The sequence below is a fragment of the Fundulus heteroclitus genome, chromosome 21 (assembly GCF_011125445.2).
Source record: "Fundulus heteroclitus isolate FHET01 chromosome 21, MU-UCD_Fhet_4.1, whole genome shotgun sequence".
Taxonomy (NCBI): Eukaryota; Metazoa; Chordata; class Actinopteri; order Cyprinodontiformes; family Fundulidae; genus Fundulus; species Fundulus heteroclitus.
Genome location: NC_046381.1, coordinates 5,388,470 through 5,402,463, shown reverse-complemented (window position 1 = coordinate 5,402,463; position 13,994 = coordinate 5,388,470). Strand labels below are relative to the sequence as shown.

Below are 13,994 nucleotides of genomic sequence, written 5' to 3'. Positions count from 1 at the left end.
TGCAAACGTACAGTAGAAGGCGTCCAAAACTGACCACACGAGTGGCCAAAAACTAAAGCTGGACACCACTCTGAACATTGCATCCCCGCCGTGATACATGGTGGAGGCAGCATCATGCTGCGGGAAGGTTGTTCCCCTAACATGAACAGAGAAACTGGTCGGGGGTGGCTGGAATACGGAATATAAGTTAAAAAAGACTTAAGACTGGTGTAAAGGTTCATGTACTACAACTACAACTACTTCTACTGCTACTACTTTATTTATAAAGCACTTTAAAACAACAGCAGCTGTGACAAAGCGCTGTACAGACAATAACCAATCAACATTTAAAATGGAAGAAAAACAAAGATTGCAATAGAAATATAAAAAGGAATAAGAGCAAAAGTCTCAACATGTGTTAAAAGCCAAGGAATAAAAATGTGTCTTAAGGCGAGTTTTAAAAGTGGATAATAAAGGGGCATGGCAAAGCGTTCCATAACTTAGGAGCAGCAGCACTAAAAGCTCTGTCTCCTCTGAGCTTACGTTTAGATCTGAGTACCTCCAGGAGGTCAGCTGACCTGAGGCAACGAGCAGGAGAGGGAAGATGGGGCAAAACTTTTAAAAACAAATAAAAGAATCTTAAAAAGAACTCTAAAATGCACAAGGAGCCAGTGGAGGGAATCCAGGATAGGGGTGATGTGCTCCCTCTTCTCAATCTCAGATAAAAGAAAGTTGAAGTAATCAAGTGGAGTTGAAATAAAGGAATGAATTACTGTTTCAAAATTTTGTTTTAAGAGAAACGGCTTTATATTTGCCAGCTGCCTAAGGTGATAAAAACTGGACTTGACCACTGCTCCAACCTGGCGAACTAGATTAGGATCACTGTCAACTTCAAAACCCAAGTTGACCCAAGAAGCTCTACAAAAGTTGAGATTTTCATCTCTCTGGGTGTTTGTTCCAAATGTCACTTCCAGACAGCTTTAATTTGACAGACTTTCAACTGATTAATAAATCTTTGATAAATATTCAACAAGAAACAATCTGTGGAAAACTGTGAAAATAAAATCTTCCCAGTGAATATATATATATATATATATATATATATATATATATATATATATATATATATATATATATATATATATATATAATGAGGGACAAATTTGCGAGGCATATTTTCATGCAGTCGTTGAGCGGAAGCCGTTTACCATTCGTCCGCTTTGATGCAGATCACGCTTTCGGTCCCGATGCCAAGAGCCGCCGCTCCTTTTTTGATGGAAAAATGGCTCTGAGAGATGAGAGAGACACAGCAGAAATGAGCGCCCGGATCACAAGAGGCAGAATAAATCTGCGAGAACACACTCCTGCTGACATATTTGTGTGTCATTTAATGGCGGCCGTGCTCGCAGCATCTTTCAAACGCCCTTTAAAGATGAAGGAGGTGACATATACAGTGACAGATGCACTTCCCACCTTGTGACCTTCTGTGTTTGCTAAACATAATGTTAGCTTAGGGCCTGAGGTGTAAGGGGTGGTACACAGCTGATTTGTAGGAGGGGGGACACAAAGGAAAACTGCAGCTAAGACGAGAACTGGGATGGAAAATCTGACATTTGGTTTTAAAGGAGCGATGTTCGTCGTTGGATGCGTTTATCCGAGTCCTTACGTGTTCAGATGTGAAGGCCGCCAGTCTGGGGACGGACGACATTCCTTTCTCCTTCACTTCAGGGAACATCTTGAAGCGGGCCAGCAGCATGGCATACATGTTGGAAATAGCACCACCTAGAGGACAGACAGTGAGAATTGATGCAGGGCTTCCAGCTGAGACAAAGAAAAAAGCCTATTTCCATTTCTCCCCCCGTTAAATTATATGTATACAACTTTTTTTGTCTTTCAAAGTGAGCGACCTTTAAATATAACTCACTTCCCTCCGTTTTATTAATAATAGCATACTAAGATCAGAACAAATGAGCCATTGTGAAAGAGCAGAAACAATCACATGTGAACCACTGCATTAAAGATGCATGTGCTGAAGCGTGTTGCCTTGCAAAATTATTCACACCCTTATAACTTTATGATGTTACAACCACATACTGTGATGTATTATTTGGGGATTTTATGACAAAACAAGGTGCTTATTTGAAGTGGAATGAAAACTAAATAAAGAGATAAAATTTAAAAAATATTTAAAAAAAAACATCAGATTTTTTTTTAATGTATTTTTTAACCTTTTTTTTTGTAGAGCCAAGTTTTATTTCAAGTACAGCTGCAAGTCTTTTGTGAATTTTCTGAGCCGCCATTGAACATCTAGAGACGGGAATGTTTAATTCTTCTTCTTTGCACAGCATCTCTAAAGGGCATCTTTTAAAGTCTCGTGGTAGGTTTTCCAAATAGATTCAGGGCTGGACTTTGACTGAGCCGTTTCTAACAGATGAATATAATTTTATAAAAACTATTTGACTCCTCCCCAGTCTTTCCAGAACAGATTTCTTTTTCAAGCGCCTCCTCAGCATGATGCTGCCACCACCTTGCTTCGTAGTGGGCATGAAGTGTTCAGAGTGACGAACAAAGCTGGTTTTCCTCCACAAAAAGCATGTTGCTTGAAGACCAAAAAGTGCAGTTTTGGTCTCGTAATGCTGCTCTTGTCTGTACTGGATCTGGTTACAACCCAACCCTGTTTTAAACCTCTCCACAGCTTTGTCCTTAACATGTCAGCTGTGTTAATTGGCCTTCATGATCCTGTTTGTTCAGCCATGTGCTCTAATAAAACTCTGAGGCCTTCAAAGAACAGCTGGATTTATACTGAGATCATATTACAGACAGGTTGACACCCTTTACCTCTTTCTCTTGGCGTTGTGAAAGCTTCTGAATCTTATATCTCAACGTATGTGTCAATTAGTGACATACCTGTTTGTTTAAAGACAACACCTCAAAAAAGAAAAGAAAAAAAATCATGAAAATAACAAAAAAATAAATAAAAATCAGCCAGGAAAGGAACCGTGGACCTCCACAAGACAGTTTTGCACTTAGGCATGATTTTCAATTACCTAAAGTTTCTGCGTTTATGTGTTATAAACAGCGATTGGGATGTCAAACCATCACAATGTTCAGGAAGGAGATGGGTTCTATGTCCCAGAAATTAATGGGTTTGGGTGTAAAATATGTGTCTAAACCACAGAACAAAATAAAAGGACCTTGTGAAGATACTGTCTGAGGCTGGTCAGACAGTGAAACATGTCCTGTATCAACATAGACCGCAAGGCCACTCAGAAAGGAAGAAGCCATTACCCCCAAAAGCAACATAAAAGGCTGGAATATAGTTTGCCAGTGCACTCGGGTGCAAAGATGTTAATTTTTGGAGACATTTCCTGTTGCCTGAGCAAACTGACGACTGATTGAAGAAAAGGTCGGAGGGCTAAGAACGCAGGAAAGAACATTATGTTGAAACATTGAAGTAACATCTGGGGACATCAGCCAAAAGGTGTAGCTTGAGCACAAATGGGTCTTCCAAATGGACAAAGACCCAAAGCATACGACCAACCTAGTTTCAAAATGGTTCAAGGACAACCAAGTAATTATTTTTTATTTTACTCTTTGCGTGGCGTAAGTTAAACAGCCTACAAGCCTGACTTGGTTACACCGGTTCTGTCGGGAGGAATGGGCCAAAAAAAGAGAAAATGGTCGTGAAAAGCTTACGGTATCCAAAATGTCTGATCTTAAGTCGTACAGTTTAAACAGCAATTCTACTAAATATTAGGAGATGTGTGTGAAATTCTTAATTTCAAGATGTTTTCAAAAAAAATCTTTAATTATTCAGACACTTAGCAATATCTACTCTGATTTAATCAATGTATAACAATGAGAAAATTAATTAATTTTTCTACTCGTGCAGATTACATAAAAATCTGTTTCAAATAAATACATAAAGAAACATAAACATGTTTTCTTTGTTAGGTGACTTCTGAAGGCAGTCAGTCAAACTGGATGTTATTCGGAGGTATCAGAGTGAAGGGGCCTAAATACAAATACACATCACAATTTAACGATTTTTATTAGTGTAACATATGTTCATCTTTTATATCATCTTCAAACCCCTTCCAGTGCTAATGTGTGCCGTTTGATGCATAGTTCACTCATAAAGGATCATATTAGATGCCTCCATCTAGTGGTTAGAGTTATCCTGAAATATGTATAATTTTGCCAATTTGCAATTGAAATTCCTACCTTTGCATCTATTGTGTGTGCTTTATATTTAAAAGCACCACCTTGACTTAAATAGCATATTTACAGCAAATTTTTGTTTCAATTCATTTTGAATTATTGAAAATAATAAATTCACACAGTTAACAACTCTCCCTTCACTTTTGTGTCGAGTGTTCATCTATTGCATGAACCCACAATAAAATACTTTGAAGTTTATGGTTGGAACATGAGGGGCACTTTTTTTTTAATTAACGTATCGAACAGATTAAAGTTGGGCAAAGAAACTGCAGATACATTTTGAAGTTCATAGCAACCCACTTCCTTAAACGTCCATGATTCTCTAATGCCATCCAGACCCCCCCCCCCCCCCCCCCCTTGGCCCCTGTACGAAACTTTCTGGATGCACCCCTGTTCTTTAAGGGAAATTTCGACACCAGAGCGAAATGCTCCTGCTTAGGGAAGAATCTGAGTGAATTGAGCGACGAGGCGGCCTCTCTCTGCCAGTAACAGGGCCTCATCATCAAACTTCATCATGTGTCACCAGACGAGCGCGATGGTGAGGAGGGGGCTTGTGCGTGATAATAAAAAAGTGATTTCATGCTAATTGCCCTTGAAACTGGTTCCATTTATATAATCAAAATGCAAATCGACACATTAAAACGCAAACAGCAGGGTCTACCTCAGGTAAAAAAAAGGAGGAGGAGGAGGAGGAGGAGGGGGGGTGAACATACCGGGTGAGAAAATGCCGTCACCCCGCCCGTCTGCCCAGCCAATGATCTCCCTCATCTTCTTCAGGCTGACGTACTCCAGCAGCACGAACACAGGAGCCACCTCATAGGTGAACCTGCGTTACAAAAAAAAAAAAAAAAAAAGGCGTCACACACAGGAGGCGTTACAAAACCGTGGTGCAATCATGACTCATCTCCAATAAAAAATGATTTCATAGAAATGGCTGCATGTGTTTAAAATTTGCAACCTTTTTTGTTAAATTTGCTGTCTGCAATTTAAATATTTTTTTCTGAATAAAATTGCACAAATATGCATGTGTGGTTTAGGAATTATATACGATGACATAAAATCTCAATATTTACATTTGTATTTTTTATTATTTTTTTTTAACAATAAGGAGTTAGAATGTTTATTTTGCAATCCGTCGCAGCTACCCGAGCCAAAGCGTTTATCACCCTGAAAACACACATCCAGAATTAGCTTCTGATTAGTCTGAATTTAATTTCAGAGCTAATTTTCTTCCCTTGAGCCCCCATGGGGATCAGAGGTGAAGGGGAGGAATAAAAAGCAGAGTTGGGAGGGGTGCAAGAAAAAGGGTGAAATGGGGTGGGGATGGGGGGGGGGGGGGGCTTTCATTTGTCACGATTGGGTAAATAAAAAGCTGCTATCAGCCCCTGCAGACGCAGAGCAGAGTGCAGACGGATGCTGCAGGAAATGGAAATTCATTGTCACCGCCGTCCTTATCAGCGGCCAGAATCGTGCTGAGGCAGGCCACATATACTCACATGTTGGTGTTGGCCGTGGATGTCAGCCAATCGGCTGCCAGTCCGACCATGTCTAATCCTGTGGAGAGCTGATTGAAGTACCTGGGGTGGGCTGGGAACGGGGGAAGAAAGAGGAGGAAAAAATAGCAAGAAAGAGAGAGAGAGAGACATGATGATGAGGAGGAGGAGGAGGAATGCAATTTAAAGAGGCTTTTGTTGAGAAAACTGCACAGAAATGAGCAGAACTGTCATTTCAGAAATGCTTTAATTACAGAGCAGGAATGGAGATGCAGCGAGGCTTTCTAAATAATCTGTGGAAATGATGAAAACATTCACTGGTGCAGTGGGTGGTGCTGGGATTTATTAAAGGGTAAACGCAGGCAAAATTTGCACCAGCGTTTCATAATCAAGCGCGCCTTTTAAAGAGACAGGAAACGCTTTGGTTTTGTCTGACGCAGCCACATGCACATTCTGCTGAAAATGAAAGCATTCATCACAGTATCTTTTTGTGCACAATGAGGATATTTAACTATATAACATTAGAACCAATACAGAACTGCTGCATGCTTCAAAATAACCTGTAAAGTGATTATTATATGATCAAAACAGGCCATATTTCTTATTTTAGGGTGCTGAAAGGTGTCTGATGCTGCTTCTGTAAATGTCCTCCTGCCTGTGACACTCAGCAGAGAATAATGGACTTGGGCTATGAAGCCTGATTATTAGCCTATTATCTGCCGCCTGCTGAACCAGATTTACTGCGCCGCCGAATTTATCGGTCTGGTGGCCAAGCATGCAGCAGCAGCAGCAGGAGGAGGATGAAGAGGAGGAAGAGGAAGACGACATTTAGAAAAAAAAGGATGCATGTCGACCATCCTCCTATTGTCATTTTTAATTATTATTCAAAGGCAGGAGCAAAGCTGCTAGAAATGATTAAATAAATAAGTATTTAAGATTGTCCAGCAATTACAAAAAAATAAAATAAAATAATATAACGACTTTATCCACCAAATTTAGATTTGTATTTATTTATTTATTTTATTACATTATTGATTATCATTGTGTGTGTTCCAGCTGGTTAATAGGCTCATATCTAAACCAATCAGCTTCGGGAATTTCATGCAAAGCAGAACAATGTGCAAATTCTTCTTGTTTTTCTTTTTTTTCTTTTTTGTTGGTTTTATTTATAAGTCGTTTGCTTTAATACATGAAAATGGAAAAACAAACCGCACAGATGTGTCTAATCATTCTGTACTGCGTCATTTTGTTGCTATTATTACTGTTTTTTTTTTCTCGCTGTCCTCCGACTGTAGCTATGTGGGCCTAAACCAATCAGCTTCAAGAATTTGAAATGAAGCGGAACAATGTGAGCTTTTTTTTAATGTTTATTTTTTATTTTTTGTGTGTGATTTGGCATGCAGTGTGGAAAAAAAACAAACAAACAAAACAAACACAGGTAAATATTTAAAGGCGCTCACCTGTTTTGATGGCGTACTTGAGAGTGGCGCGGCAGCTGATCAAGATGTCATCCAGCGTGGCCGGCTCGTCCTGCAGCTCCCAGTTGTTGAGCTGCAGCAGCTCGTTGGGGTAATGAAAATCGATCACTTTCGTTTCCCGATCGAAGGACTCGACTATGTAGGCCAGTAAAATATCCACGACCTCCTGCAGGAAGGTCATCGTCTTGGTGTCTCCGTCCATGGCAGGTAGCAGGTCTGCGAGCAATGGGGGCGACACGGAAATCCATTTCTAAATGTGATTGGAGTCAGGACTGATAATAAAAATATAGACTAAAAGTTTTGTTTTTGTTAGAAAATTATTCCTGTGGGGAAAAAGAAATCTGACGTTTGTTTACATTTTTACCGATCAAAACGACGCAGATGTCTGCGTTTTGGAAAGATTGTTACGCTTCCCATGAAGGGATTTAGGTGAAGGTGACCTCTGAGCAAAAAAGGTACAAAAAAAAGCAAAAGCATTTTAATCCATATGATTCGATTTTGTAGAACAGTTACATAATTTATTTATTTGTCATTGTCAACGGTGTGATTCTCTCTCTTTTTTTGTTATTATTAAATATAAAATGTTTTTTTTCACATGTCATTAAAAATATACAGGCCTGAGAAAAAGTTTAAAAAAACAACGACAAAGGAATTGATTTAAAACGCTCTGTTGTCTTTTATAATTAAGAAGAAAACCACAATACAGGCCTTGATTTGCAATATTCGATTGATTAAAAGAGGATTCATCATTTAATAATAATAATAATAAAAAAACGAGTCTTTTGGTTGTAAAAATGTAACGATTGCTTGTGCGCTCCTCATAAACGTCGCCGTTTTGCAGCCCTTCGCTGCTTATACCTGTTGAATAGAGGTCTGAGAAGCCCACATCGGCGCCTTTGCTGCAGGTGCAGGATTTGTTGCAGCCGCAGCTTCCCGCAGCAGTCTGCGGCGGCTGCTTGGCGGTCGGCTCGACGGGTTTCTCCACCTCTCCGACATTTAGCAGCGCTTTGGGAAGAACAAAAAATAATAATAATCCCCAAAAAATGATGCAAAAGAGAAAGCAAGAATGGAGCTATTTCTAGCCGACTATACGCGGCCATGCACGGGGGAACTAACCGCAGACTCGCAGCGGACGTACCACATAATTTCGATCCAATCCCTCCGGATAATTTCTGGGCAGCTGCTTGGCACCAAGCCCTGGCTGGAAGACATATGACAATGTGCACACTTGAGATTATTTCTTAAACTGATACAGATAAGCACACATATCGATTCAAAAGCCTCTTCTGGAATAAAAATGGGAATAAACACTTCGGTAGGGAGCAGGCCTGTCTGCCTTTTTTTTTTTGAAACAAAGCCCTCCAAAAAAAGAAGGTAAAAAAAAAAACCTCCAGGAAGAATAAGACGCCACTCACGGGTACTTGGGCTCTGACTCCCGGGGTTGGCCCCCGCATTGTCCCCGCCGAGGGACCAGAAGCCGTGTGATGCCATTTGTCGCCGGTTGTTAGGAGCTGCAGGAGGCGCGCGGAGCAGGCGCAGAGCCCATCCACACGGAGCTGTTCACGGCCGCTGTGGTGCTGAATGTGACCGGAGAAGTCTCTGAGCGCCGGCGGACGCAGCCGCGCAGCCGACACACCGCTCCGCGCGGCGAGGCGAGGGAGAGAGCGTCAAAACCACGGAGCACAAAGAGCGTCCGCGGGCGCAGGAGGCATGGAGCTGCGTGCGCGCATGTGAATCCGCCGCAAAAAAAACAGACGCCGCGCTCCTCCAGTGGGCGCAGGCGCTCTCTAATTGGATGAAACCGGAACAGTGCGAGTAAGTTGTGAATGCGTGAAATGTTGCATGGGAGCCTCGCACCTTTTCGCTACAAAAAAATTCAAACAAACAGGAAGAAAAACGAATGTTGATGTGGAGGAAAGCGGCCAAAAGCCGTCTGTAAATACGCAAAACGCACCGGCCATGCCGAAAATTTCACGTCAGCACAGAAATCCCTGCGTGATTCACTCCAGGGTCATGACGAACCGCGTTGCGTCGTGCGTCGTGACTCCTTCCACCCCCAACATTCTGTCCCCGATGAGCGCCTAACTTGCCCTCCGCACAGGCACAGAATGCCAACTAATTCATCCGCCCGGCAATTGGAGACCCATTTCTTTGGCGACCGACTGCTCTAATTGCCCGCCTCCAGAGGAGGAAACTGCTGGGCGGGGAGGAGGGGAGAGGAGCTCGGTTTAAAAACACAAAAACAGCAGGCGTGCATTGTCCACCCTCCTCTGTTGGTGCAAGTTGTGCCTAAAATATCCATAATTACGCAGGATATATTTTACTTGACGAGCTGCACCGATTCTTACCATTGTTGAGCCAAAACATGTGATATTTCACAGAGAAAAAGCAGGAAATGTATAGTTGCATCCTCTCTGTTATTCTGTTTGTTTGTTTTTTGCCAATTTACACGTCTAAAATCATCAAATTTGAATTCCAAAAGCTAATCCAAGAAAATACAAAACGTAGTTAAAATGCAGTTTGAAATATCACTTATTTTAAGCGTAGATTTATATTAGCAAGATGCAATACATTAATAACATCTCTTTAATTAAACCCTGTAAGGATTTCTGCTCCACTCCAGTTTTTTTTTAGGTAACTAAACCTTTTAGATTCTTAAAAAAAAGTTGAATTTTAACACTATGATTAACAGTTATTCTTTTGGTCTAGTTTCTTTTTAGTCCTCCCATTGTTTAAAAAACCCCATAAAAGATCCATGGTATCATTTGCCTTGATTAGGAATTGTACATAATGACTTTTACATCATCCAGTGTCTACAACATTCACAAAAAACTGCAAATATTTAATTGGCTATGTTTTTTTTTTTTTTTTTTTAAAAGTATGATTTTTTTTAAATTTTTTACTCCTTAGTGTAACACTACTTGAAATACGAATCAAAGTTTTAAAGGCTCTAATAATGTTCTGAACTATAGGGTACAATTACATTTTTAGTTTTTAAATTATTTTTTATCAATAAATAACCATTTCATAGTGTGATGAGGTATATAAAATAGTACTCTGTTTCTGATCTTTAACTGCTTTCACGTCCACGGTTTCATCTCTGCATCTTCGTCTTTACTATGAAGCTTTATGTGTACGGAGATCACAAACCCGATCAAATCCACTCCTACTTTATTTCATCTCTGAATATTTCCATTCAAAGTTGGACTTAGAGGGGTTGTTTAAAGATAAATAAACACAATCAATTGTTCCTCTCAACTGGCAGCCCTAAAAAGGTGGGAATCACCATGGCAACTCGGCATCTGGTGAGTCTCTGGTCTTTAAATTACTTCACCGTTTCCTCTTTTTTAATTAGTTTGCCTTTAACTTTTGAATTCTTTACATGGATGTATCAGAATCTTCCGGTAAATGTTTTCATGTCGCAAAATCAAAATTAGATTTAGTCTCACATTGCGACCACTCGGTGGTTAATCGAAATAGCAATTTAGGTTTGCGACTTAAGAACCTACAAGAATGAAGCAGTAGCAAAGAGGGTTGTATTTTCTAAAAGCAGAAATGTTTTTTACCAACAGGACTATTAACAGGAAAACAGCTGAAACCGAATCTGCACTTGTTCCTGATTAAGCTAACATTACGACAACAGCACAGCTAGCAGCTACAGGAAGTTAGCAGAGCAGCCGTATAGAAACATTGCTTTAAAGGTTAACTAGTTAATGTTGATTAATTTTCACTCTGTGTTACCCATTAAGCATAAACAGCCCAAAACACTGCAGCTTTAGGTTAAAAATTATTTCAATTCAACCAAGAACTTTGTTTCTAATAAGAAGTGAGGCAGGCATCTATAAAGGATGATAAAACAATGGAAAAAATGTCTTGTTTAAAATTAATTATACCCTTCTCAGTAATTGATATAAAACTCTTTATCAGCATTTCAGCTTAAACCATTCCTACAATTGTTGACCAGCTTTTTGCACTCGTTTCCACCCCTGTTTTGATTTATCTCTGGTGATGAGCTGAAAGGCTTCGATAATGGCCTCCTTGCAATCACCCTAATCTATAGCTCACCCCACAGATTTATATCTATTAGTATCTATCAGATACGTCATGAATGGCTTGGCCTCTGCAAAAACAATAAATATAAGCTCTAGTTAAAATAAAGATCTTGATAAAAAGATTTTTTTTAATTTAAATCTGGCAGATCTAAGAAAATCTGGAGGGCCAGGGGGTCTTACTGTATGGTTTGCATGTTTTCTCAATGCATGTGTGGGTTCTCTCTGGGTACTCCAGCTTCCTCCCACAGTCCAAAAAAGCATGACTTTTAGTTTAATTGGTCTTTCTAAATTGCCCTTATGTGTGTGTCCTGTGATAGACTGTCGACCTGCATGGTGTAACCCGCCTCGCATCCAATGACCGCTGGATATAGACACCAGGGCCCTCACACAGACAGGTGGGTACAGAATATGAATGCATGGATCAAATCTGTCTTCTGTGTATTCATGGGTATGAATAATTTTGAGCTTAAAAGTATTTATTGCAAAAAGCGTACTTTTGGCTAATAATGGCCACCATAGTAATCTTTTCCTTGGCAATGAGAAAACAAATACAGTATATAAATGAACAAATCATTTGCATATGTACATAATATTAGTGTTTTTTATTTAGGTACTGTGCTTATTGTTTTACGTGGATTTATCCATAAGAAGTGATCACCTGCAACAACATAATACCAAAAAAACAAAACAAAATAAACCCCTCCCTAATAACAATACACCTTTTCTTACAATAAATAGTCTTTTCTGGCTTGTTTATTAAGTATTTATTGATTTCATGCGTTCTCTTTGTGTATTTGCTGTAAGCCTGTGCAGTATTTGGGGGGTTACTGACTATCCCTGTGGGGGTGTTCTTCTTCTGAAATGTCACGTAAAGGTTAGAGTTTGAATCTGAGAGTAATGTGCAATGTGTAAAAGAATAATGTAGCAAATCACAAGGGGGGGGTCTGATACTGACCTGACATTTTTTTGTGAAGCACCCATGTAAAATGTAGTTATTTTATGCAAAGCAGCAATGGAGAGTGAATATGACTTCATATAAGATACGGTAGGTTAGGTTTGAGTAATATAAGACTGAAAAGAAACAAAACTTTTAAAATACTTTATATTTAAATTAACAAACAAGACAGTACAGCAGAAATACACTTTTCTTACAATATAACACATCTGAGTCTTATTTTTCCAAAGGTATATCTTTGGAAAATAACCAAAATGCAAAGAGTTTAAGAAAATGGGCAACGGCTGCAACTTTTTTCCACGATTAAAGAGAGACAATGTTTCTATATCAATGGCTACATCACATGACAACATAAATAAATGTTCATTTACAGCAGTTTTATTACATGTACGTTTATTATTTACAATCTATTCTTCAACACCAGTATTTTCAGAAACCATTGAAACATGTTCTCTGCAGAATCCATTAAGGAGCTAAACCCAAAACATGTTTTAAATCTGCATCAAAATACAAAGAACAAGCTGAGTGTCTGTTACAAAGACTGCGTCAGATTTGCTCAGCTCAGTACTTTTTGATGAGCCTTCGTCTTTGCGACGTCTTCCTCAGCAGGTGCCTGAAATCGTACGGGTTGTCTCCGCTTCGGCTTTCTGTGGAGGACATTCTGGGTATGGATCGCCTGTAACACAACAGAGACGTGAAACCACTATTGGGCCGGTATGGATGAGAAAACAGAAACCACTAAAATACAAAACCAACAAGGAGAAGGAGATGAAGCGATTTGTGCTGGGGAAGGAGGGGGTTTCATATTGTTTATCGTCTTCAACCATTCATCATTCACACGGCATATCTGAGACAACACCAGCCAGACTTCTGTCCATAAATATGCCCTTTTTGCAACTATTCAGTAAACCTCCAGCCTTCTTTAAAAAAAAGACACATTTGTAAACAACTCAAGTCAACAATTTAAACCTTAAATAATAGAATATGTGGGAATTTGTTTACATTATGAAGAAACAACCAGCTGTACAATTGTGTATACCACCAAAAGGTTCATGTCCCTGCACTAGAAAGCACAGGTGGGACACATAGTTATAGGTTACAACCTGCATAAAATTACAGTAGCTCATCATTATGTTATTCACCTAAATCAGTCTAAAGATGTTGCACGCAAAGAATAATAATGTATAGCATGATGTTTAGATTAACACAGCACCATTTGCACTTATACGGTTGGAAAAAGTGGGAGTTTGCAACCTGCTATACATAGAATTAATGTATCTGTTATTATTGGATTCTTCTGAATTGGCCCAAAAACTTGTAATGTTGTGATCTTACATTAAACTGCTGTCAAATATTTATTACAAAAATCCCATGATTGTAGCAGCTAATGTGCTTTAGTTGTTCTGCACTAAAGCAGACTAGATTTGTACCTTGGTTCAAGATGAGTGTGGTGGTTTATGCCGATTGATAATCTGATTGGCATGTATGTAAACGCTTGTTAGGATCAAGTTATTATGAATGTGTCAAACTGACCAGAGTATGCATGTGCGCCCATCGTAAACATGTATTTCCTCGTAGGCGAGTGGCGGAAATGCGTCGGGAAGCAAAGCTGTCGGAGCTCCCGATACAACCTTTCTATTTGAAACATTAAAAGAGCTCATTATTATTATTTATTCAGCAACTTTTCAACCATAATTAGAAGCTGGTGCAAGTCCAGTCCGGGCCCTCGGAAGACAAACTCGTACAATACAGCTTTGTTTGCTATTTTTGTTGTTAAGCAAAGATGGAAGTTATTCTTTTTGTGTTTTTTTTTTTA

The 13,994-nt window shown here is 39.5% G+C and overlaps 2 protein-coding genes across 6 annotated transcripts in view; both read right to left on the bottom strand.

The window, feature by feature from the left end:
- The window catches only part of gad2 (glutamate decarboxylase 2), a 31,630-nt gene extending 22,297 nt beyond the window's left edge, over positions 1-9,333 (bottom strand). Inside the window, exons 1-8 of the mRNA XM_012876316.3 lie at positions 8,587-9,333; positions 8,310-8,372; positions 8,030-8,176; positions 7,154-7,387; positions 5,697-5,787; positions 4,914-5,026; positions 1,646-1,761; positions 1,188-1,267 (exon numbers count right to left, since the gene is read on the bottom strand). Coding sequence (XP_012731770.2) covers positions 1,188-1,267; positions 1,646-1,761; positions 4,914-5,026; positions 5,697-5,787; positions 7,154-7,387; positions 8,030-8,176; positions 8,310-8,372; positions 8,587-8,662 — 920 coding nt within the window. The 5' untranslated portion in view covers positions 8,663-9,333. The remainder of the gene's footprint in view (positions 1-1,187; positions 1,268-1,645; positions 1,762-4,913; positions 5,027-5,696; positions 5,788-7,153; positions 7,388-8,029; positions 8,177-8,309; positions 8,373-8,586) is intronic.
- A 2,973-nt stretch (positions 9,334-12,306) lies between these two features.
- Positions 12,307-13,994, bottom strand: part of myo3a (myosin IIIA) — a 95,998-nt gene continuing 94,310 nt past the window's right edge. For all 5 annotated transcript variants that reach the window (XM_036125374.1, XM_036125373.1, XM_036125375.1 and 2 more), the window contains one exon: positions 12,307-12,854. In XM_036125374.1, the coding sequence (XP_035981267.1) occupies positions 12,740-12,854 (115 nt within the window). In that variant the 3' untranslated portion in view covers positions 12,307-12,739. The remainder of the gene's footprint in view (positions 12,855-13,994) is intronic.